The 24,730-nt window shown below is 40.2% G+C and overlaps 2 protein-coding genes across 3 annotated transcripts in view; one reads left to right on the plus strand and one right to left on the minus strand.

Moving 5' to 3' along the window:
- IQCB1 (IQ motif containing B1) overlaps window positions 1-4,600 on the minus strand; it is an 83,302-nt gene extending 78,702 nt beyond the window's left edge. The window contains exon 1 of one of the 2 annotated variants that reach the window (XM_049877745.1): window positions 4,369-4,600. The gene's annotated coding sequence lies outside the window, so the exon portion shown is untranslated. The remainder of the gene's footprint in view (window positions 1-4,368) is intronic. The other variant, XM_049877734.1, reaches the window with a different exon arrangement.
- Window positions 4,601-4,688: 88 nt separating this feature from the next.
- Window positions 4,689-24,730, plus strand: part of EAF2 (ELL associated factor 2) — a 48,159-nt gene continuing 28,117 nt past the window's right edge. The window contains exons 1-2 of the mRNA XM_049877758.1: window positions 4,689-4,890; window positions 14,600-14,694. Coding sequence (XP_049733715.1) covers window positions 4,782-4,890; window positions 14,600-14,694 — 204 coding nt within the window. The 5' untranslated portion in view covers window positions 4,689-4,781. The remainder of the gene's footprint in view (window positions 4,891-14,599; window positions 14,695-24,730) is intronic.

Genomic DNA, 24,730 nt, shown 5'->3' on the forward strand with positions numbered 1-24,730 from the left:
TAAACTAAAAATAATTTTATAGAAAGTCTGACACATAGTAGGCACACAACTTGCCAAAAGAGTGCATAGTTACCTCATTCTTTCCAATAGCTGCGTTATGCTAGGCTTCCTTTGTAAGCGTTTATCAAAATAATTTTATAGAAGAATCATAACCCAAATGGGGAAAACATAAAACAGAATTTCAAATTCTCATGGAATGCAGACTTTCTGGAGCTACAGAGGTTGGATGAACTACCAAAATACCGCCCAGAGATAATCTTTAAACCTTAAACCAAAAATATCCCCTTAAGTCTTCCTAAAACCAAACAGTCTAGCTTAACTAGTAAAAAAAAAATGTCTCCTTGAGCATTGTGCTCTTTTTAAGAACTATCTACATAGGATCAAAGCGACAACAGCAACTCAAAAGATTAGACTGTAGCCTTAGGGGGCAGTGAGTTTATGTTAATGGAGGAGGAACAACTCAGAAAAGGAGTGAAAATGGTTATACAACTCGAAGACTGTAACAAGTGTCACTGAATTGTATACAAAGAAACTGCTGAATTGGTGTACGTGTATATTCTCAACAACAAAGAGTATATCAAAATATATTTAAACATCTCCTCTATTGATAATCATTCCAGTTGTAGGATATTACAAGCAATGATGCAGTGAATATCAGTGTATGTGTGTTTATGTACTCATGCTAGTATTTTTGTAGAATGAATTCCTTGAAGTTGGATGGCTGGATTACAGGGTATACATAGTTTACATCTTGATTAGACAATGCCAGGTTTTTCTACAAAATGTTTTTCTGATTTGTATTCCCGCCATGAAGCATGAGGCTGTTCATTTCCTTAGTCCTTTACTAACATGTTATCTTTCACATTTTTGCTAATCTGTAAGATGAAAATTGGTATCATGCTATTTTAATTTGTATTTATTAGGGAAGTCAGGCATATTTTCATGTTCACTGGCCATTTCTTCTTCTATATATTTCTACTCACATCCTTTGACCATTTTTCTACTAGTTTGTTTGCCTTATTCTTTTGTAGAAGCTTTTCATACATGGATATGAACTCTCTCTACCTTTATGCTGACTGTAAACAGTTTCTCCTTGTCTGCCATTACATTTGATTACGGTGTCTTTATCATAAGCTTAAAATTTTTTATGTAGAAAATATAACAGTATTTTCCTCTATGGCTTCTATTTTTTGTGTCTTTTTTAGAAAGGCCCTTCCTACCCAAAGATCTAAAAAGTACTAGAAAGTCAAATGCACATACCTACATTAAATTTCTAAGGTAATTAGCCAAGAAAAGACATAAAAGTAGCAATCTGAAATGCTGTTTTTGTCATATGCTAAGTTATCATAAATATATTTGGGTATACTTTTTGAATTCTAGTCAGTTCCATTAATTTATTTGCTTATTACTGGACTAATACAACATATAAAAAATTTGTTTTAACATATATTTGGGGGAAATTTGCACTAGAATGTAAGCTTCATGAGGGCCAAACCAAGACTAGCCTTGTACAGGTCTTACTCTTTGGTTCACTGCTGTATTCTCAGTTGCTAGAGTAGTACCTGGCATGTGGTAGGTACTTAATGAATGTATGTTGAAAGAATGAATAAAGGCATGAACCTTGTATATTCCAAGACTCAATTTCCTGACCCTCTGCTTTTTTCCCTGTTACAGTATGGGAACCTCCAATTTCTGACAGGAAGTCATTTCGAAAGAATAAGATGGGCTTCAAACATAGCTCCTGCCCTCCTGGCTAACATAGTAAAACGTAACTGAAACATGATCATCACCAAACATCTGTGTGTAGGGCGCTATGTTAGATGCAATGGTCACAATGATTAATGATGTTCTAGTTGGGAAAGAAAAGGCATTTAACTATCTATAAAATACAATATCTTAAGCACCAAATAGATAACACAGATGATAAGATAATAAAGTCAGAGGACTGGTCTTCCCTGAACCAGTTTTTTAGACTTATAAACAAAGTAGCAATTCCCATCTCCTAGAATAATTAAGGAGCCCTGGTGGCACACTGGTTAAGAGCTCGGCTGCTAGGCTGCTAACCAAAAGGTCAGCAGTTTGTACCTACCAGCCATGCCTTAGAAACCCTATGGGGCAGCTCTCTAGGATCGCTATGAGTCAGAATCAACTTAACAGCGACAGGTTTTTTTTTTTTTTTTTTAAGAATAATTAATATACAGAAGAGAAGAGAGCCACCAAGGACGGCCCTCAAATGTTCTGACGGTAGAGCTAGACATTAAAAACTACTTGGAGAGCTCTTATTATTTGCCATTCATTTTTCTAAAAGTTTTCATATATTAACTAACTTAATCCTCTCAACAATTTTTAAGAGATAAACAAACAAACAAACAGCCACTGCCATCAAGTTGAATTCCGACTCGTAGGGACCCTATAGGACAGAGTAGAACTGCCTTACAGAGTTTCCGAGACTGTAATCTCTACGGAAGCAGACTGCCATATCTTTCTCCCATGGAGCAGCTAGTGGGTTTGAACCACGGACCTTTCAGTTAGCAGCTGAGCGCTTAACCACTGCGCCATGAAGGCACCTATTCTAAGAGATATTATTTTTTCCCTGATTTTAACAATAAGCAGCCTTAACTTTGGAGAGTTAATTAGTTTGCACAAAATCACAATGCTAGGTATGAAGCCAGAGTTCAAACTCAGAAATTCTGGCTCCAGAACCTGAGCACTCAGGTACAGTCTTAAAACCAAGAAAAACAAAACCCATTAGCCGTGTGTTGATTCTGACTAGTAGCAACCCTACAGGACAGGGTGGAACTGCCCCATAGGGTTTCCAAGGAGCACCTGGTGGATTCGAACTGCCGAGCTTTTGGCTCGAGGCCATACCTCTTAACCACTATGCCACCAGGGTTTCCTCTTAACCACTCGTAGGCCTTACAAGTGTAGAAATTTAGACAAGCAGATAGGCTGAAGGAGACATTCATCTATTCATCTAGAACAATAAATCAGGGCTTCAAATTGTTGGAAGCCCTGATGATTTGCATTTCTAACAAGTTCCCAGGCAATGCTAATGCTGCTGGTTAAGGACCAATTTTGAGAACTACTAGTAGAACAGTGGTTCTCAAAATTTATTATACACCTGGGGATCTTGTTCAACTGTAGAGTGTGAGTCAGTATATCTGGGGTGAAGCCCTGGTGGCACAGTGGTTAAGTGCTCTGCTGCTAACCAAAAGATCAGCAGTTTGAATCCACCAGCCGTTCCTTGGAAACCCTATGGGGCGGTTCTACTCCATACTATAGGGTCACTATGAGTGGAAATCCACTCAACAGCAATGGGTTTGGTGGTTTGGTATATCTGGGGTGGAAATGGAGCCCTGGTGGCACAGTGGTTAGGAGCTACAGCTCCTAACCAAAGAATAGGCAGTCTGAATCCATCAGCCTTTCCTTGGAAACCCTATGGAGCAGTTCTACTCTCCTATAGGGTCGCTAGGAGTCAGAATCAACTGGACAGCAAGAGGTTAGGGATGGAAATGCATTTTATCAGCAGGGGTCCAAACCAGAAGGAACCAGTTGGAAGCCCTGCAATAAACTGGCCAATTTGGCTGTGGTGGAAGTAAGGGAGTTCACTTTACATAACTACAATGAAGAATGATCAGCGGTTCCCTATGAGTCGGAATCGACTGGATGGCAGCGGGCTGGGTTTGGTTTGGTTTTGGGAACCATTTGTAAAGTTTCTTTTGGGTGCTTTTCAATTTGGCTCCAAAGCAACACTTCTCCCATCTTTACCGTTAAATTAATAAGCTCTGACAGAAAAAAAACATTGTGGCAATTATTTATTAATTTACGGATGCTATTTTTTTATTACCCTGTTGCCAGACTACCAGCTCCAGCCCCACTCTCGATCCTATAGGAGTCACGTATTTTTATCCCTATAGGATGCCTGTTACTGCATCCACGGATCACTGTGAAGTAAACGAAAGAAGGCAAGTGATCCCAAACGTCTACAGTTACCGTCTCTGAATCCTCTTTCTTCCCTCCGTCCACTTCTCCTCTCCCAGGCCTAACTCCACCAGGCACTTCCTCAGGAACACAGAGGTCCGAGAAGGGCTGCTCAGGTAACGGCGTCGTCTGCCCTCAGGTTCAAGGACCGAGGCTCTGGGGTCCGCGGGCTCATTTACTCAGGGTTCCAGTCCCGCCTTTGGCGCGCCCAGACCTTGGGCAAGACACCAGGCCTTGTGCCCAGATACAGCCCCATCCCGGACCTCAGTTTCCACACAACCGGTTTCCGTCGAGTCCACACAAGTAAGTACTCGGTAAAAGGCCCTTTTAACATTGAGCAAAAAGGGCTGAAGCAGGCCGAGCCTCCGGTTAAGAGCGCCGACATACCTGGTTACTTGCCCCAGGAGCCTGGCTTCCGGGCCTCCCGGTATCCAGGGGTCCTCTCCCCGCCCCCGGGCCAGCCCCGGGCCAGCCAGTCCGTTACCTCAACTTCGCTTCGGGTTCCTCCAGCCCGGCCTTCTCCCACCGCTCGCCTCAGAGGCGCGGCCTTCCCGGGCCAGCGTGCGTCGCAACGCGGGATGGGCTCTGGAGGCGGGACCAGACGCCTCCGAGCCAGGGGGCGGGGCGCCCTTCGCCAGGCAGCCAATCAGCGCGCGAGCGCGCCCGCTGGGGCCGCGCGCGTCGGGCGGAAGGCGGGGCCTGCCGTGGCTGCGCTCGCAGCTGCCGCTGGAGCTACTTGAGGCTGAGGTGGCAGATGGTAGCGAGCCCGGCGGCGGCGGCAAAGTCGCAGGCAGAGGATAATGATGAATGGAGCGGCGGGACACTTGCACCTCGGCAGTCGCGAGCGAGTTCTCAAGTTGGGCGAGACTTTCGAGAAGCAACCGCGCTGCGCCTTCCACACTGTGCGCTGTGAGTGGGTATGACCCGCGGGAAAAAGGAGCCTCCGGGATGGGGGTGTGGGCGCAGAACCCCTCCGAGTTCTGGTCCCACCGTCCCCTGAATCTGCTGGACAGTGGGGGACCCAGCTGCCCTGCCTGGACTCCAGGGGGGCCGGAAGAAGGAGCTGGAGTCCAGCAGGTGTGCATAAACCCACGGAAGAATTTGAGACCAACAGGCAGGAAAGTGAAACTTTGTGGAGAAGGGCTGCGGAGGGGACTGTGAGACGTGACGGGTGGCTGAGGCAGAGGTGGCAAGGCAGATAATAACGTGACAGTTAACAGGGTGGCAAAGAACCGAGCTCTTCTCCATTGTGCCTGGGGAAGGGACTTCCTTGAGGCTGGTGGAGAAATCATCTCTTTTTCTCGCCTCTGGCTGGTCAGGGTCCTTATTTAGTGTGTTCCTGGGAAGAGGTTCTGAACCATCCCAATAATCTGTATTTCCTTGGGACTTCTGATTTCAGTCAGTTATCAAATATTATCAAACTATTGGACAGTGTGTTATTACATTCTTTATTCGGAAGGTATTTACCTCCCTGTGACTTCTACCTTTTGGTTTTCCTGTGTCTTTTGCAACTAGTTTTTAGTCGTTCGCTTTTATGTTGTTGAGGTTGAAAAGGGAACTCCTGCTTTAGTATTTGACTGATGTAGATTAGAGGAAGGAATGTTGCGTATTATGATTTTGTATGTAAAATTTCATTTTTTTGCATAATAACCCTCAGAATTAATTCTAGAGCTGGAAGGAAACTTTGAGATCATTAAATCGTGACCGATCATTTTTCTGTGGCAAATTGCAAAGTAGGTATTTTTTTCACTTCCTTTATTCACCTTTGCCCAGCTTCTAAGTCATTCTGCCCTGGCTCGTCTAGAGACCTTTATGGTTTTCGCTTTGAACTGGTCTGTGTTTCAGCCAAAACTCCTAACAAAAATTTACATTCTCCAAAAATTTACTTACATTGTGACTGTAGGAACTTATTTTTATTTAAGCAAAATATTCTTATTAAAGGTTTTTTTAAGAAAAATTATTTTGCTGTGTATAGTCTCAGTAACAACAACAAAATAAATAAAATTTAAAAGAAAAATTAACATCCAATTGGTAGAATAAGCGGGGGAGATGTTCATGAACAGAAGATCTTCAACGGTGCCGTCGTTTATTCTTCTTTACCTTACTCTCTGGTCCAAAGCTTCTCGCAATGAAACAGCGGGTAGTGCTGACTGCAGTTCCTCTGCCTCTTTAATCTCATTTTCCAAAAGTATGATATGGTTCTTACCTGGTTTCTCCATGTCTTTCTTTCAAGCAGTGTCTCCCCTCTCCTTTTCTCTTTCTTCTCAGGTATGTTGTAGTCTTTATACACTATAGGCTGTTGTCCATAGTATTAATTTTTCAAATTACTAAGTTTAAGATTATAAAAATTTGCTCAAGAATATTTGTTCCCATAACTTGGGTATATACTCTCTTTTTAAGGACATGAATCACAAATATAAGTAAATAAAAAATAATCTTTGAAAAGCACCGTTGCAAGTGCTCTAAAGCCTTTCATTTATAAAGGTTCACAAAATGCTGGAATTCTGCCTTCAGTGTAAGAGAATAAGTGAAATAGGTCAATGATCCAGCTGCAGGAATGAAAATAAAACAGCAACAATAGCACCCACAAAAAAAAAAAAACCCAGATATTTGAGTATCAGCTTAGTCCAGTAGAAGCCATTAGAACGGTTTTCAGCCCTCATTTTTTTCTTATTGTTGAAGTAGGCATAGCAATTGCACATAATCTTTTTGTAGTTGTTGTTAGGTGCAGCCGAGTCCGTTCCAACTCATAGTGACAGTGACCCTGTTCGCAACAGAACAAAACACTGCCCGGTCCTTCCAAGACAGATTTGTTCGTTCTTTTGGCAGTCAGTGATATATTCAATATTTTACGTCAATGCCACAATTCAAAGGCATCAATTCTTCTATGGCCTTCTTTATTCATTGTCCAGCTTTCAGATGCGTATGAGGTGATTGAAAATACCATGGCTTGGGTCAGGCACACCTTAGTCTTCAAGGTGACATCTTTGTTCTTCAACACTTTAAAGAGGTCCTTTGCAGCAGATTTACCCAATGCAATGCATCTTTTGATTTCTTGACTGCTGCTTCTATGGCTGTTGATTGTAGATCCAAGTAACGTGAAATCCTTGACAACTTCAGTCTTTTCTCTGCTTATCATGATACTGCTTATTGGTCCAGTTGTGAGGATTTTTGTTTTCTTTATGTTGAGGTGCAATCCATACTGAAGGCTGTGGTCTCTGATCTTCATTAGTAAGTGCTTCAAGTCCTCTTCACTTTCAGCAAGGAAGGTTGTGTCATCTGCATAACACAGGTTGTTAATGAGTCTTCTTCCAATCCTGATGCCCCGTTCTTCATACAGTCCAGTTTCTCAGATTATTTGCTCAGCATACAGATTGAATAGGTTTGGTGAAAGGATACAACCCTGACACACACCTTTGCTGACTTTAAACCAAACAATATCCCCTTGTTCTGACTGAACGACAGCCTCTTGATCTATGTAAAGGTTCCTAATGAGCACAATTAAGTGTTCAGGAATTCCCGTTCTCCGCAATATTATCCATAATTTGATATGATCTACACAGTCGAATGCCTTTGCATGGTCAATAAAATACAGGTAAACATCTTTCTGGTATTCTCTGCTTTCAGCCAGGACCCATCTGACATCAGCAACGATATCCCTGGTTCCATGTCCTCTTCTGAAACTGGCCTGAATTTCTGGCAGTTCCCTGTTGATATATTGCTGCAGCCATTTTTGAATGATCTTCAGCAAAATTTTGCTTGCGTGCGATATTAATGATATTGTTCTGTAATTTCCACATTCAGTTGGATCATCTTTCTTGGGAATAGGCATAAATATGGATCTCTTCTACTCGGTTGGCCAGGAAGCTGTCTTCCATATTTCTTGGCATAGACGAGTGAGTACCTCCAGCACTGCATCTGTTTGTTGAAACATCTCAGTTGATATTCCGTCAATTCCTGGAGCTTTGTTTTTCGCCAATGCCTTCAGACAGCTTGTACTTCTTCCTTTAGTACCATCGATTCCTGGTCATATGCTACCTCTTGAAATGGCTGAACCTCAAATAATTCTTTCTGGTATAATGACCTTGTGTATTCCTTCCATCTTTTGATGCTTTCTGTGTCATTTAATATTTTCCCCATAGAATCCTTCACTATTGTAACTTAAGACTTGAATTTTTTCCTCAGTTCTTTCAGTTTGAGAAATGCCAAGTGTGTTCTTCCCTTTTGGTTTTCTGTCTCCAGCTGTTTGCACATGTCGTCACAATAGTTTGTCTTCTCGCGCTGCCCTTTGAAATCTTGAGTTCTTTTCCTTGATCGTTTCTTCCTTTTGCTTTAGCTGCTCGACACTTGTGAGCAAGTTTCAGAGTCTCCTCTGCCATCCATTTTGGTCTTTTCTTTCATTCCTGTCTTTTCAGTGACCTCTTGCTTTCTTCATGTATGATGTCCTTGATGTCATTCCACAACTCGTCTGGTCTTCAGTCACTAGTGTTCAATGCATCAAATCTATTCTTGAGATGGTCTCTAAATTTGGGGGGGATATACTCAAGGTCATATTTTGGGTCTCGTGGACTTGCTCTGATTTTCTTCAGTTTCAGCTTGAACTTGCATATGAGCAATTGATGGTCGGTTCCACAGTCGGCCCCTGGCCTTGTTCTGACTGATGACATTGAGCTTTTCCATTGTCTCTTTCCACAGATATAGTCAATTTGATTCCTGTGTGTTCCATCTGGCAAAGTCCATGTGTATAGCTTCCATTGCTGTTGGTGAAAGAAGGTATTTGCCATGAAGAAGTTGTTGGTCTTGCAGAATTCTATCATTGGATCTCCAGCATTGTTTCTGTCACCAAGGCCATATTTTCCAATTACCAATGCTTCTTCTTTGTTTCTAACTTCCACATTCCAATCACCAGTAATTATCAATGCATCCTGCTTGCACGTTCAATCAATTTCAGACTGCAGAAGCTGATAAAAATCTTCAATTTCTTCATCTTTGGTCTTAGTGGTTGGTGTGTAAATTTGAGTAATAGTCGTACTAACTGGTCTTCCTTGTAGGCGTATGGATATTATCCTGTTACTGACAGTGTTGTGACAGCGTTGTACTTCAGGATAGGTCTTGAAATGTTCTTTTTGATGATGAAAGCAATGCCATTCCTTTTTGAGTTGTCATTCCCAGCATAGTAGACTATATGATCGTCTGATTCACAATGGCCAATACCAGCCCATTTCTGCTCATTAATGCCTAGGATATCGATGTTTATGCGTTCCATTTCGTTTTTGACAATTTCCGATTTTCCTAGATTCATACTTTGTACATTCCAGGTTCCGATTACTAATGGATGTTTGCAGCTGTTTCTTCTCATTTTGAGTCATGCCACATCAACAAATGAAGGTCCCGAAAGCTTTACTCCATCCACGTCATTAAGGTCGACTCTACTTTGAGGAGGCAGCTCTTCCCCAGTCACCTTTTGAGTGCCTTCCAACCTGGGGGGCTCATCTTCCAGCACTATATCAGACAGTGTTCCGCTGCTATTCATAAGGTTTTCCCTGGCTAATTCTTTTCAGAAGTAGACTGTTGGGTCCTTCTTCCTAATCTGTCTTGGTCTGGAAGCTCAGCTGAAACCTGTCCTCCATGGGCGACCCTGCTGGTATCTGAATACCGGTGGCATAGCTTCTAGCATCACAGCAACACACAAGCCCCCACAGTATGACAAACTGACAGACACGTGGGAGGACCAAAATTCTAAGAAATATTAAAGGGAAGTCTCCAGTTAGAAAACCAAGAACATCAGACAACAATCCAAAACTAGGATGCAAGACAGAGCAACCAGATACCAACCCAGATAGGGAATTCTCAAAAACAAGTCAAAGCTAAAAGATTAAAAATAGGAAACCAGAGATGTCAATATGTAAATAACAACAACATGAAAACAAAAAAGAGGGAATAAACAGTGTAGCCATAGAACTTCCATAGGGCGAGGAAGTTAAGGCAATATCAAGAAATAAAAGACTGGTTTAAACTTAAAAAAATAAAGGTAAATTTCAAGGTAACCACAAAGGAAGCTAACAAACCTACCCATCGAAATAAAGAAGAAAAACGTAAAGACTCAGCAAACACAAAATCAACAATAATGAAAGAGATGAGAAGAAAATACATAAACAAAAAGAACTCAGTACAGTAAATGTAGCAAAGAAACCGTCAGCACCACACATATGCACACACAAATACATCAAAATGACAGCAGCAACCTCATAACCTATCAATAATTACACTGAATGTAAATAGCCTAAATGCACCAGCAAAGAGACAAGAGTGGCAGAATATATATGTATCTATGCGTACATATGTATATGTGTATATGTATATATACATAAAATACATGTATATATACATGATCTATATATATGCCATCTGCAGGAGACACACCTTAGATACAAAGACATAAACTAAAACTCAAAAGATGGAAAAAAATAAGCAAACAGTAACCAAGAAAGAGCAGGAGTGTTAATATTAATCACTGATAAAATAGACTTTAAAGCAAAATCCACCTTAAAGAATAAGGAAGGACACTATATAATGATTAAAGGGTCGATACACCAGGAGAACATAAGCAAAATAAATATATACACACCCAATGACAGGGCTCCAAAATACATAAAGCAAATTCTGACAGTGTTGAAAAAAAACAGTTCCACAATGATAGGAGACTTCAACACACTACTTTCAGTGAAGGACAGAACATCTAGAAAGAAACTCAGTAAAGATACGGAATGTCTAATTGCCATAATCAACCAACTCGACATATACAGAACACTCCACCCAACAGCAGCAAAGTATACATTCTTTTCCAATGCACATTGAACATTCTCCAGAATAGAACACATTTTAGGCCACAATGCAAGCCTTAACAAAATACAAAACATTGAAATAATGCAAAGCATCTTTTCTGATCATAATGCCATAAAAGTAGAAATCATGAACAAACAGCAAGGAAAAAAAAAACACATGGAAACTGAACAAATACTTTGCATAAAACTACTGCGTAATAGAAGAAATCAAACATGGAATAAAATTTGTAGAATCAAATGAGAATGAAAACACATCTCACCAAAACCTTTGAGACCCAGCAAAAGCAGTGCTTAGAAGCAAATTTATAGCAACAAATGCACACATCAAAAAAAGAAGAAAGGACCAGAATAACACATTAACTCTACAACTCGAACAAAGAGAGCAGCAAAAGAAGCCATCAGGTACCAGAAAAAGGAAATAAAGATTAGAGCAGTAATAAATGAAATAGAGAATAGAAAAACAATAGAATCAACAAGACCAAAAGTTGGCTCTTTGAAAAGACCAACAAAATTAGTAAACCACTGGTCAAACTGACTAAAGAAAAACAGGAGAGGAAGCAAATAACCTGAATAAGAAATGAGACATGTGATACCACAACAGACCCAACTGAAATAAAAAGGATCGTAACAGAATGCCATGAAAAATTGTACTCAAATTTGAAAACCTAGAAAAAATGGACGAATTTCTAGAAACACACCGCCTACCTAAACTAACACAATTTAAGATAGAAAAACCCATAACAGAAGAAAAGATTGAAGAGGTAATAAAAAAATTCTCAACAAAAAAGCCCTGGCCCAAACAGCTTCATTGGAGAATTCTACCAAACTTTCAGAAAAGAGCTAACACCAATACTACTTGTCTTAGTTATCTAGTGCAGTTAGAAATATCAAAAGTGGTTGGTTTTAACAAAGAGAAATTTATTCTGGCACAGCCTAGGAGGCTAGAAGTCTGAATTCAGGGTGCCAGCTCCAGGGAAAGGCTTTTTCTCTCTGTCGGCTCTGGGGAAAGGTCCTTGTCATCAGTCTTACCCTGGATCCGAAGGACACACTAGTCTTCTGGCTCTTGTTTCTTGGTGGTATGAGTTCCCCTGTCTCTCTGCTTGCTTCTCTCTTTTGTATCTCAAACGAGATTGATTTAAGACCAACCTAATCTTGTAGATTGAGTCCTGCCTTGTTAAGTAACTGCCTTTAATCCTGCCTCATTAACATCATAGAGATAGGATTTACAACACATGGGAAAATCACATCAGATGACAAAATGGGGGGACAATCACACGATACTAAGAATCATGGCCTAGCCAAGTTGACACGTATTTTGGGGGGACATAATTCAATCCGTGACACTACTCAGGCTATTTCAGAGCACAGAAAAGGAAGGCATGCTCCTGAGCTTATTCTATGAAGCCGGCATAACCCTGGTACCAAAGCCAAGCAAAGACACTACACAAAAAGAAAACTACAGGCCAATATCTCATGCACATAGATGCAAAATTCGAACCAATAGAATTCAACAGCGTATCAGTAAAATAATACATCGCAACCAAGTGGGATTCATACCAGGTAGGCAAGGGTGGTTTAACATTAGAAAATTAATCAACGTAATCCACCATATAAATAAAACAAAAGAACCACATGATCTTATCAATCCACACAGAAAAGGCATTTGACAAAGTCCAACACCCATTCCTGATAAAAACTCTCAGCAAAATAGGAATAGAAAGGAAATTCCTCGACATAATAAAGGGCATTTATACAAAGCCATCAGCCAACATTCTAAATGGAGAGAGACTGAAAGCATTCCCCTTGAGACTGGGAACCTGACAAGGATGTCCTCTATAACTACTCTCATTCAATTTCTAGTTCCCAATAAAAAAGAAGAAATGTTGCCATCAAGTCAATTCCAACTCATAATGACCCTATCGGAGAGAGTAGAACTGCCCTGTAGGGTTTCCAAGGAGCGTCTGGTGGATTTAAACTGCCAGCCTTTTGGTTAGCAGCCATAGCTCTTAACCACTATGCCACCATAGTTTCCATGGGGCAGGGGGTAATAATTGGGAGGGGCCTCTGGATAATGGTAATGTTCTATTTCTTGAGCTGATCGCTGTTTGAACACATGTCACTTTGTGAAGATTTATCAAGCTTATGATTTGTGCTCTATTTTGCATGTATACTATATTTCAATAAGTAATTAGCTTAGAAAAAATAATAGAGCGCAAGGAATTTTCTATTGGATTTATTATCAGTCATTGATATATCAGTTTGAAATATCTTTAAGGAACTTTCATGTCTTAGAGGTTCTTAAGTTTGTTAGGTATGTGAAGTACCTCGAACATCTTAAATTCCTTTTAATAACATCATTTGAGCTTTGATTTAACTCAAAATTAAAACTTATTTTAAATTCTCTCTTAGTGGCAAATTATATTAAATTTAAGTATCCTTTAGTGTATAGGTTCATAAAAACTTAAGCTGTTAAATCACAACTTGACTAAGGCAAAGGTATAGAAGTTTCCTAGACTCATCCAAACACCTTGAGGGATCAGGTTGCTGGGCTTAAGGGCTGGGGACCATAGTCTTGGGGGACATCTAGGTCACTTGGCATAACATAGTTCATAAAGAAAATGTTCTACATCCTACTTTGGTGAGTAGCATCTGGGGTCTTAAAAGCTTGTGGAGGCCATCCAAAATACATCTGTTGAAGAAAACCAAAGACACAAGGAAAATACGTATTAACACAAAGACTAAAGGACCACATGTACCAGAGCCTCCATCAGCCTTACCTCGGAGGAACTAGATGGTATCCAGCCACCAACACTGACCACAGGAATCGCAACAGAGAATTCTGGACAGAACGGGTGAAAAATGAATAACAATTCAAATTCACACACACAAAAAAAGACCAGACTTACTGGTCTGACAGAGACTGGAGGAACCCCTGGAACTATGGCCCCTGGACACTGCTAACTCAACACTGAAACTACTCCCGAAGCCCGCTTTTCGGACAAAGATTAGACAGGCCTATAAAACAAACAATAACACGTGAGGAATGTTCTTGTTAGTTCAATAAAATATACAAGACCAAATGGGCAACTCCTGCCTAAAAGCAAAATGAGAAGGCAGGAAAGGACAGGAAAACTGGACAAATGGACACGGAGAACCTGGGGTAGAAAGGGGGAGAGTGCTTTCATATTGTGGGGATTGTAACCAATGTCACAAAACAACATGTGTATAAATTTTTCATTGAGAAATTGAGCTGTAAACTTTCACCTAAAGCATGATTTAAAAAAAAAAAAATGAAAAAAAACTTAAGCTGTTAAATGAGGTAAGATTGCTTCTTCTTAAGTTTCTCCATTAATATGTATTTGCTGTGTATTCATTTATTTTGTACTTTGCTAGAACAGCACATGAGTGGTAGTGAACACCAAAGGCTTTAGAAAAAATGGGAAAAAAAGACTGAAAATTGAAAATGTTCTGTATCGGTATCTCAGGAAGTTGGGGAAAAAACGGGCCTTTATTTAGGGTTTTAGCAGTGGAATATCTTTGTCTGGTTCATCTTGATCTAAACAGTATTCTGAGAAGTATTTTTCTCAAAATTACACATACAGAAGTAAACTGGATTGTAGTTTTTGTTCATTTGCAGTGTGTGAAGACTCTTCTAAACTATTTTAACTACCGGTTTTTATTAACAGTGATTTATCACTCTAAAACATGCTTATATTTTTGACATCTAAGTATCATTCCATTTTATAAAAATCAGTATTTGTATTTGTTTTTAGATGACTTCAAACCTGCTTCTATTGATACTTCTTGTGAAGGAGACCTTGAAGTTGGCAAAGGTGAACAGGTGACAATAACCCTACCAAATATAGAAGTGAGTATTTCTGTATATTTAGACTAAGAGGATCTTTTTGCAGGGCTCCCACTAAAGTTAAATGAAAATAATTGCCCAATTCATGTAGCAAAATTGCAAGGAATTTGTGACATAAGGGACTTTATGTTGTATATCGCAGCGTAATGAAAAACCGTCTCTAGGAGTAGACTGGGTAGGTAGTTATTAGATTATGAAGAATCTTTTATGTTTGTTACATAGACATTAAGACAATTATTAGAGGTTTTTGAGCAGAAGTGACATGATTAAATATGTTTCTTTCTTTTTTTTTTTTTTGGAGGAATTTTGGTAGTAGTTTGGAGAATGGGTTGGAAAAGAAAGAGACTCGGTCAAGGAGGCTTTAATGAAAAAAGTCTTGTCTGTTTTTTTGTTTGTCCATTCTGTATTTCCAGATGTGCCCAAGTAATACTACCAAATACTACTTTCATAAAATTAAAGTTCTTTGTTGTTTACTTTTCTCAGTCCTTGAGTTAGAAATTTCTTGATATCCAACTTGTTTCTTTTTTCTTTTACATTGACTTAGTATATTAGAGAAAACAAAGACTGTAACATGAGGAAGACACTGGAGTATGAGTTTTTGAGATTTACTGTTTAATTTTTGTAGTAATAATAGTGCTGGTCCATCCACATTCTCTTGTATGCGTTGTTGAGATGACTTGTCATGATTAGAGTTATACCAGGTAAGGGCTCTATCCTCTAGTCTACCATCTTTTTCTTATTTTTATCAATCAGCATCATTTATTGAGACCCTGCTATAGCACTGTATCAGTGGTTGCTTTTAAAGGTTTTCTCTAAGGCTAATTAAGTTTATCAGAGTTCCTGGGTGGCACAACTGTTAAGTGCTTGATTACTACCCAAAAGCTGGTAGTTCGGACCCACACAGAAGTGCCTTGGAAGACAGGCATGGTGACCTGCTTCTGAAAGATCCCAGCCTTGAAGATCCTATGGAGCACTTGCGCACTGCACAAGTGAGGTCACCATGAGTCAGAATTGACTCGACAGCAACTAACAACAACAATTAAATTTGTAAGGGCTTTTTACTGAATATTTTTCATTTGCTCCCTTAGGAACTGAAAGAAATGAAAAAGCAATTCACTATGAGGTGTTGTGGATAAGTAACCCTTTGTATTATTTGATTATGAAAAAGTGTTCAGATTCTGGTCTCTTTGTGATAGTTTGGCTATTTACTATCCGATAACCTAAGCCTTCTTTGCTTTGGAAACCCTGGTGGCGTAGTGGTTAAGTGCTACAGCTGCTAACCAAAAGGTTGGCAGTTCAAATCCACCAGGTGCCCCTTGGAAACTCTATGGGGCAGTTCTACTCTCCTATAGGGTCGCTACGAGTCGGAATCGACTCGATGGCAACGGGGTTGGTTTGGTTTGGGTTTTCTTTGCTTTATGATGTTTATTAAAGAAAAATCTAAACCAGCCACTTAACTTTATGTGGTTGAAAAGCCTTAATTGAGAATAGGCACCTCTAGCCCCGGTTTCAGATTATAGTATTATTGATCAGTGTTGTGATCAGAAAATGTTAGTCAGATTCTTCCTTTGCCACGTAGAATATTGTTTTCTCAAATCGCAACTCCCCCATCCTTATCCTTTGCATTGATGTTCTACTTCAAGCAGATGGACATTCTTACATTTATTGATAAACTCATTCATTCATAGCCTGCTTTAATCAAGTATTACAATCCACCATGTCTTTGACTAAGTTCTCAACTGGATACCTCTCTTAAAGGAGTGACAACTATGTTGTTGTTAAAGCGCTGCCTAGTCGGTTCCAACACAAAGCAACCCTGTGTAAAGAGAAGCAAACATTGCCCAGTCCTGCACCATCCTCACAATCGTTATGCTTGAGGCCATTGTTGCAGCCGCTGTGTCAGTCCATCTTGTTGAGGTTCTTCCTTTCTTTTGCTGACCCTTTTCCAAGCATGATGTCCTTCTCCAGGGACTGGTCCCACCTGATAACATGTCCAAAGTATATGAGATGAAGTCTCGCCATCCTTGTTTGTAAGGAACATTCTGGCTGTACTTCTTCCAAGACAGATTTGTTCATTCTTCTGGCAGTCCATGGTATATTCAATATTATTTGCCAACACCATAATTCAAAGGTGTCGATTCTTCTTCAGTCTTCCTTATTCGTTGTTCAACTTTCCCATGCCTATGAAGTGATTGAAAATTCTAAGGCTTGGGTCAGGTGTACCTAAGTCCCCAAAGTGACATCTTTGCTTTTGAGCACTTTAAAGAGGTCTTTGCAGCAGATTTGTCCAATGCAATATGTCATTTGATTTCTTGACTGCTGCTTCCATGGGCGTTGATTATGGACACAAGTAAAATGAAATCCTTGACAACTTCAACATTTTCTGTGTTTATCATGATGTTGTTTATTGGGCCAGTTGTGAGGATTTTTGTTTTCTTTATGTTGAGGTACAGCCCATACTGAAGGCTGTAGTCTTCGATCTTGATCAGTAAGTGCTTCAAGTCTTCTTCACTTTCAGCAAGCAAGGGTGTGTCATCTGCATAGCATAGGTAGTTAATGAGTCTTCCTTCAATCCTGATGCCATGTTCTTCTTCACATAGTCAAGCTTCTTGGATTATTTACTCGGCAAGACAATGAGTAAGTATGGTGAAAGGATACAACTGACAAATACCTTTCCTGATTTTAAACTACGCAGTCTCCTCTTGTTCTGTTCGAACAACTGCCTCTTGGTCTATGTACAATTAAGTGTTCTAGAATTCCCTTTCTTCCCAATATTATCCATAATTTGTTATGACCCACACAGTTGAATGGCTTTGCATAGTCAATAAAACATAGGTAAACATCTTTCTCATATTCTCTGCTTTCAGTCCGTAGAATCCCTCAATATTGCAAGTTGAGACTTGAATTCTTTCTTTAGCTCTTTCAGCTTGAGAAATGCCAAGCATTTCCTTCCCTTTTGATTTTCTAACTCCAGGTCTTTGCACATTTCACTATAATACTTTGTCTTTTTGAACTGCCCTTTGAAATCTTCTGTTCATCTCTTTTGTCATTTCTTCCATTCACTTTAACAAGAGCAAGCTTCAGAGTCTCCTCTGACGTCCATTTTGGTCTTTTCTTTCTTTCCTGTCTTTTTAATGACCTTTTGCTTTCTTCATGTATAATGTCCTTGATGTAATCCCGCAACTCGTTTGGTCTTCAGTCATTAGCATTCGGTATGTTAAATCTGTTCTCGCGATGGTCTCTAAATTCAGGTCGGATATACTCAAGGTCATACTTTGGCTCTCATGGACTTGTTTCGATTTTCTTCAGCTTCAACTTGAACTTGCATATGAGCAACGGATGGTCTGTTCTGCAGTCGGCCCCTGGCCTTGTTCTGACTGACCATATTAAGCTTCCTCATTGTCTCTCTTCACAGGTGTAGTCGATTTGATTCCTGTGTATACCATCCTGTGAGGTCCACGTGTATATTCGCCATTTATGTTGTTGAAAAAAAGGCATTTGCAATGAATAAATCACTGGTCTTGCAGAATTCTATGGTGCAATCTCCAAGGTTGTTTCTATCACAAAGGCTATATTTTCCAACTACCCATCCTTCCTCTTTGTTTCAAGCCTTTGCATTTCAATCATCAATAATTATCAATGCATCTTAATTGCATGTTTGATCTATTTCAGACTGCAGAAGTTCGTAAAATCTTCAGTTTCTTCATGTTTGGTATTAGCGATTGGTGCGTAAATTTGAATAATAGTTGTATTAACTGGTCTTACTTGTAGGCATGTGGATATTATCCTATGACTGACAGCGTTGTACTTCAGGATAGATCTTGAAATGTTGTTTTTGACAATGAATGCCAAAGCCATCCCTCTTCAAGTTGTCATTCTTGGCATAGTAGACCGTGTGATTGTCTGATTTAAATTAGCCAGTACCAGTCCATTTCAGCTCACTAATGCCTAGGATATCGATCTTTATACATTCCATTTCGTTTTTGACAACTTCCACTTTTCCTAGATTCACACTTCATAATTCTGTGTTCCAATTATTAATGGATGTTTGCAGCTGTTTCTTCTCATTTTGAGTCCTGCCACATCAGCAAATGAAGATCTCGAAAGCTTTACTCCATCTACATCATTAAGGTTGACTCTTCTTTGAGGAAGCAGCTCTTCCCCAGTCATATTTTGACTGCCTTCCAACTGGTACTATAGCAAACAATGTTCCACTGCTATTCAGAAGGTTTTCACTGGCAATTTTTACAGAAGCAGACCGCCAGGTCCTTCCTCCTAGTCTCTTAGTTGGTAAGCTCTGCTGAAACCTGCCCACCATGGGTGACCCTGCTGGTATTTGAAATAATGGTGGCATAGCTTCCAGCATCACAGGAACATACAAGCCACCATAGTACTGCAGACTAATAGACAAGTGGTGATTTCATACTTTGAAGAGGCTTTTTGCAGTAGATTTGCCAATGACATCTATAGGAGGTAATTTTCAAGTATGGAAATTGTAAATTTCTGAAATAGTAAAGAATTCTTTTGAGAATAAGTACTCTCTCCACAAACCCACCAGAGATATGTTCAAAAAGAATATGCCTCATTATTGTGAATGTGTGTATGTGTCCATGAAGAAGAGAGAGACTGACCAACCATATACACAAGTACCTTGTGTGTGGTAAGACCTGTGCTAGGTAGTTACTGAGATTACAGAAGTATATTATACGTGATCAGTGTCCTAAAATGAATTACCATTTAATGGTAGAAGAGAGAAAATAGCTGATTAAAATATAGAAATATAACAGCTATCATTAAAGATAGACGTAGAATATTATGGGAACACAAAAAAAGAGACAACATAGACATGGGAGGGGGGAAGATTTCAGGATATGCTTCCAAAAAGAGGTAATGCTTGAACTGAGTCTTGAAGATGAGTTGATGTTACCCAGGTGAAGGAGAGAGGGAAGAGCATTTTGGGTAGAGAAAAAAAAGACATAGTCTAAGATACAACAACAAAAGAAAGTCTGTTATATTTGAAGAAGTATAATAAATCACTGTGGCTAGGTCAGGAAGGGTGCATGTGGAGATATGGTGGAATATGGAAAGATATTTAAGAATCAAATAAGGAAGGGCTAATGTGAAATGCAAAGAAATTTGAACTATATAACTCTTTTAGACAGCTAGAAAGAGAATTATGCAAACTACTACCTGTAAAGTGCAAGTATTTTTTTCTGCTGGGCAGGTAAGGAGCACTGGTGGCACACTGGTTAAAAGCTCGGCTGCTAGCCAAAGGTCGCCAGTTCAAACCCAGCAGCCTCTTCAGAAGAAAGATGTGGCAGTCTGCTCCCATAAAGATTTACAGCCTTGCAAACCTTATGGGGCAATTCTACTCTTTTCTGTAGGGTTACTATGAGCAGAATCAACTTGATGGCAGTGGGTTTTTTGCTCCGTAAACTTACACCCAAAGCACACACACACAAAAAAACTAGTGTTCTGGGATGGTTAACACAAAAGGGTAACCCCTAAAGTCCTGATAGGATGACCAAATGAACACCTGATTATTGATCCTTCAGGCCAGGTTTCATTAGTGACTTACTAAGTTTACTAGGAGGTCTGTGCCCACTAGTAGAAATTATTTTTTAAAAAATATATAGACTTCAGAAGTTGTTTTTTAAGTTGATTTTTCTGATTCCCTTCTTGACAAAGGAGGACATGAATTTCTTGAGGATTTAGCTCTGAGAAGCAAGATAGCTTAATGTTGTGTCAGTGAAAACAGAGGGTTTTGTTGTCTCCATGGCTTATGGCTTTTTACAGTTCTCTTTCAAATGTAATATTGCTTACATACAATCTGGTATTATAAATATGGCCTATGGAAAATGGCATGAAAGTGGCATTTTGGTTTTCAGTTTGTTATAGAATGCTACATCGTTTTAGAAAATCGAAGGTCTTTACATCTAAAGTTAATTGTATTTTTTTTAATTTCACGTAGTGTCATCAATTACTGCTAGTCTTATTTTTCAAACTTTTGGTTAGGTTTATGCCATTTGTTTCTAATTTTATTGGCATGTGATTAGAGAATGTATCTTATAAAACCTCTACTTTGAAAACTTTGTTAAAATTTATTTGTAGTCAAATTATGTTAATTTTATAAAGTGTTGTGAGCATGTAAAACTATATTATCTGATACAGACATACTGATGTGTGTATGTGCATATTTAAACAAGTTTGTTTCTTTTCACCTGTATCCTTTTTTCAAACTATATATGCACAATACATATTTTAGTATATACCAAAACCAAACCCATTGTTGTCGAGTCGATTCTGACTCATAGAGACCTTGTAGGACAGGGCAGAACTGCCCCATAGAGTTTCTAAAGAGCAACTGGTAGATTCGAACTGCTGATCTTTTGATTAGCAGCCAGGGCTCTGTAGCTATAATTTCATAGGAAATTAATTTATTCACTATTTCACCTACCTTGGTCTTCTATCAATTCATCATTCTCTCTTGACTAAATAACATCCCTGGTTAAATCCCACTTTTTGCCTGTTTGCTCCCTATACCTGTGTAGCTGAGTGGGGCTAGAGAAAAACACACAGCCAGGTTGATTGATCTTACTCAAATTTCCTCATCACCACCCTCATGTAGGCGTTAATGCTGCCTGAAATCATACTTTTCTGCTGATATATCCTTGATTTTCTGACCTTTAAGTTTTGGAGGATTTCATGGTTCAGTCTTAGGCTTCCTTTCCTTTCTGTCTACATTCGCTCCTGTGGCAACTCATATATGGTTTAAATACTTGTCTTAGTTATCTAGTGCTGCATAACAGAAATACCGCAAGTGGATGGCTTTAACAAAGAGAAATTTATTTAAGTCTAGGAGGCTAGAAGTCCGAATTCAGGGTGCCAGACCCAGGGGCAGGCTTTTTCTCTCTGTCGGCTCTGGAGGAAGGTACTTGTCATCAGTCTTCCCCTGAACTAGGAGCTTATCAACACAGGAACCCCAGGTCCAAAGGATGCACTCTGCTCCCAGCTTCTGCTTTCTTGGTGGCATGAGGTCCCCCATCTCTCTGCTCATTCCTTCCTTTTATATCTCAAAAGAGATTGATTTAAGACACAAGGTAATCTTGTAGATTGAGTCCTGCCTCTTTAGCATAACTGCCTCTACCCCTGTCTCATTAGCATCGTAAAGGTAGGATTTACAACACATAGGAAAATCATATCAGATGACAAAATGGTGGGCAATCACACAATACTGGGAATCATGGACTAGCCAAGTTGGCACACATTTTGTGGGGACATGATTCAATCCAATACATTCCATACTTTGGCCCCCAAAAATTCATGTCCTTGCCATATGTAAAACACATTCACCCCATCGTATACCATAGCAAAAGTCTTAAATCCAAGTCCAAATTCCAAAAATTACTCTTCATCTATGAAATCCAGTGTATAAGTTACCTGCTTCCAAAGTGAATGGTGGAACAGGCACAAGCTAGACATTTTCATTACACATGGGAGAAATTGGAGGGAAAGAAGGGATAACAGGCACCAAGCAAGTCAGCAGAACACATTCCATTAGCTCTCAAGGTTTGAAAATAATCCTCTGTTCTCTGAGACCATTTAAGCAATGGCCCTGCCCTCCAGACTCTGGGTGTTGGACACACTCTCAGGAGTCTGGGTAGAGGTCCTTTGGCTCTGGGGTTTAGCTCCACCTTCCAGGCCCACTGAAATGGCAACTCTGCTCCCTAGGCTTTGGGCAGCCCCATTCACCTAGTCCATCTGGGTGGCTACTCTGCCCTTTGAGACTGAGACACTCTGCTTCCTGGTTCCTTGGCCTCTAGGCCCCTTGGGCCTTACTGCCCGCATTTACCCTGCTGGGGCAAGTGTTCCAAAGCTCTTTAGCTCCACCGATAAGTGCCTGGAGGCACCCCATCCCACCAGTAAACTTCGCCCAGAAGGCACTCAGCTCTCGTGCTCCTTGAGTCAGCAAGCCTGGCTCCACTGATAAGTGCCTGGAGGCACCCTAGTCCACCAAGAAGGCTCCTGCCAAAGACACTCATCTCTCTTACTCTGTGGGTTGGATCCAGTGCTGTCTTGCCCTGGTCTCCTGGTTCTGCTGCTGCCTGTTCTCTGCTGCTGCTTCTCGCCATCTGCGCTATGTCCAATGTAACAGCTCTCCTCTCTTCCTTCTGAGTCCCCACCAGATTTGTCTTTGATGTCCATAATTCTACCAACAGTCTCCTTAAGGCAATCTAGGTTTTTACTGTTAGGCACTTTGAAACTCTCCTAGCCTCTAACCATTCACAGTTTCAAAAGTGCTTCCACATTTTAGGTATCTGTTAGAGCAGCACCCCACTCTTTCGGTACCAAATTCTGTCTTAGTTATCTAGTGCTGCTGTAACAGAAATGCCACATGTGGATGGCTTTAGAAAAGAGCAATTTATTCTCTTACACTCTAGGAGGTTAAAAAAAAAAAAAAAAAAGCCCATTGCTATTGAGTCAATTCTGAATCATAGCAACCCTATAGGACAACGTAGAACTGCTCCATAGAGTTTCCAAGGAGTGGCCGGTGGGTTCAAACTGTCAGCCTTTTGGTTAGCAGCCAAGCTCTTAACCACTACGCTGGAACTCCAAATTCAGCTCCAGGGGATGGCTTTCTCTCTCTGTCAGCTTTGGAAAAAGGTCCTTGTCATCACTCTTCCCCTGAACCAGGATCTTCCCCGCACAGGAACCCTAGGTCCAAAGGATGAGCTCTGCTCCCAGCACTGCTTTCTTGGTGTTATGAGGCCCCTGTCTTTCTGCTCGCTTCTCTCTTTTATGGTAGGTGGGTTTTCTCTCTTTTAGACCTCAAAAGAGATTGATTTTAAGATGCAACCTAATCTTGTATACTGAGTCCTGTCTCATTAACATAACTGCCTCTAATCCTGTCTCATTAACATCGTAGAGGTAGGGCTTACAATACATAGGAAAATTGTATCTGATGACAAGATGGTGGACAGTCACACAGTACTGGGAATAATGGACTAGCCAAGTTGACACACATTTTTGGGAGACAGAGTTCAGTCCATAGCAATACTATCTAGATGCTGATTATTCCTCAACTTATATCTCTAGCCCAGCCTGATTTCCTGAACTCCGGATCCTTCTGCTCAACTGCCTGATTCTCCACTTGGATGACTAAAAAGTTTCTTAAAACTGAGCTCCCTATCCCCAAACCTACTCCTGCAGTCTGTTTCTTCTTAGTAAATAGCGTCTGTATTCCTCAAGCCCAAACCCTTGCCCTCTCTCTCTCTGTCAAACTCCACGTTGCTTCTATTGGCAGATTCTCTTGGCTCACTTCTCACCAGTGTCTTGGTACAAACCACCGCAATTTCTTTCTGAGATTATTGCAGTTATATCCCAACAGATCTCCCCACTTATGCCTTTGGTTCCTCCAGTCTATTCTTAATGCAGTAGCCAGGATGATTCCATAAAGATGCAAGTCACATCATGTCACTCTTTTGCTCACAACTCTCTGCCATCTCACTCAGTAACACCCAACTTACTATGATCTTCAAGGCCCTGCATGCCCCACTGTCACCCATTACTTCTCTGACCTCATGCACTACTACTGTCTTCCTCACTCACTCTGCTGCAGCCACACTGGCCTCCTATCGTATCACTTCAGGCCTTTACATTTGCTGTTTCTTCTTCCTATAATGTTCTCTTTCTCCCTGCATATACAGGGTCAGTTCCACTACTTCCTTTAGATATTTATTCAAGCATCACTTCTTTAGTGCCTCTTTCCCTGGGCGCTATATGTAAAATTGCAACCTGTACCCCCAACACACATCCAGCTTAATGTTTTTCTCCTTAGTACTTATTACTGTCTAAGGTACTATGTAGTTTATTTATCTTACCTCGTTTGTTGTCTGTCTCATGTAAACTGCGTTAGGGCATAAATTCTGCTTTCTTTGTTCCCTTCTGCAGCCTCTACTTCTAGTACTATGCCTACTGCTTAATACATATTTATTGAATGAATGAATAGATGAATGAATTTCAGTGATTAAAATGTTTA

The sequence above is a fragment of the Elephas maximus genome, chromosome 1 (genome assembly GCF_024166365.1).
Source record: "Elephas maximus indicus isolate mEleMax1 chromosome 1, mEleMax1 primary haplotype, whole genome shotgun sequence".
Taxonomy (NCBI): domain Eukaryota; kingdom Metazoa; phylum Chordata; class Mammalia; order Proboscidea; family Elephantidae; genus Elephas; species Elephas maximus.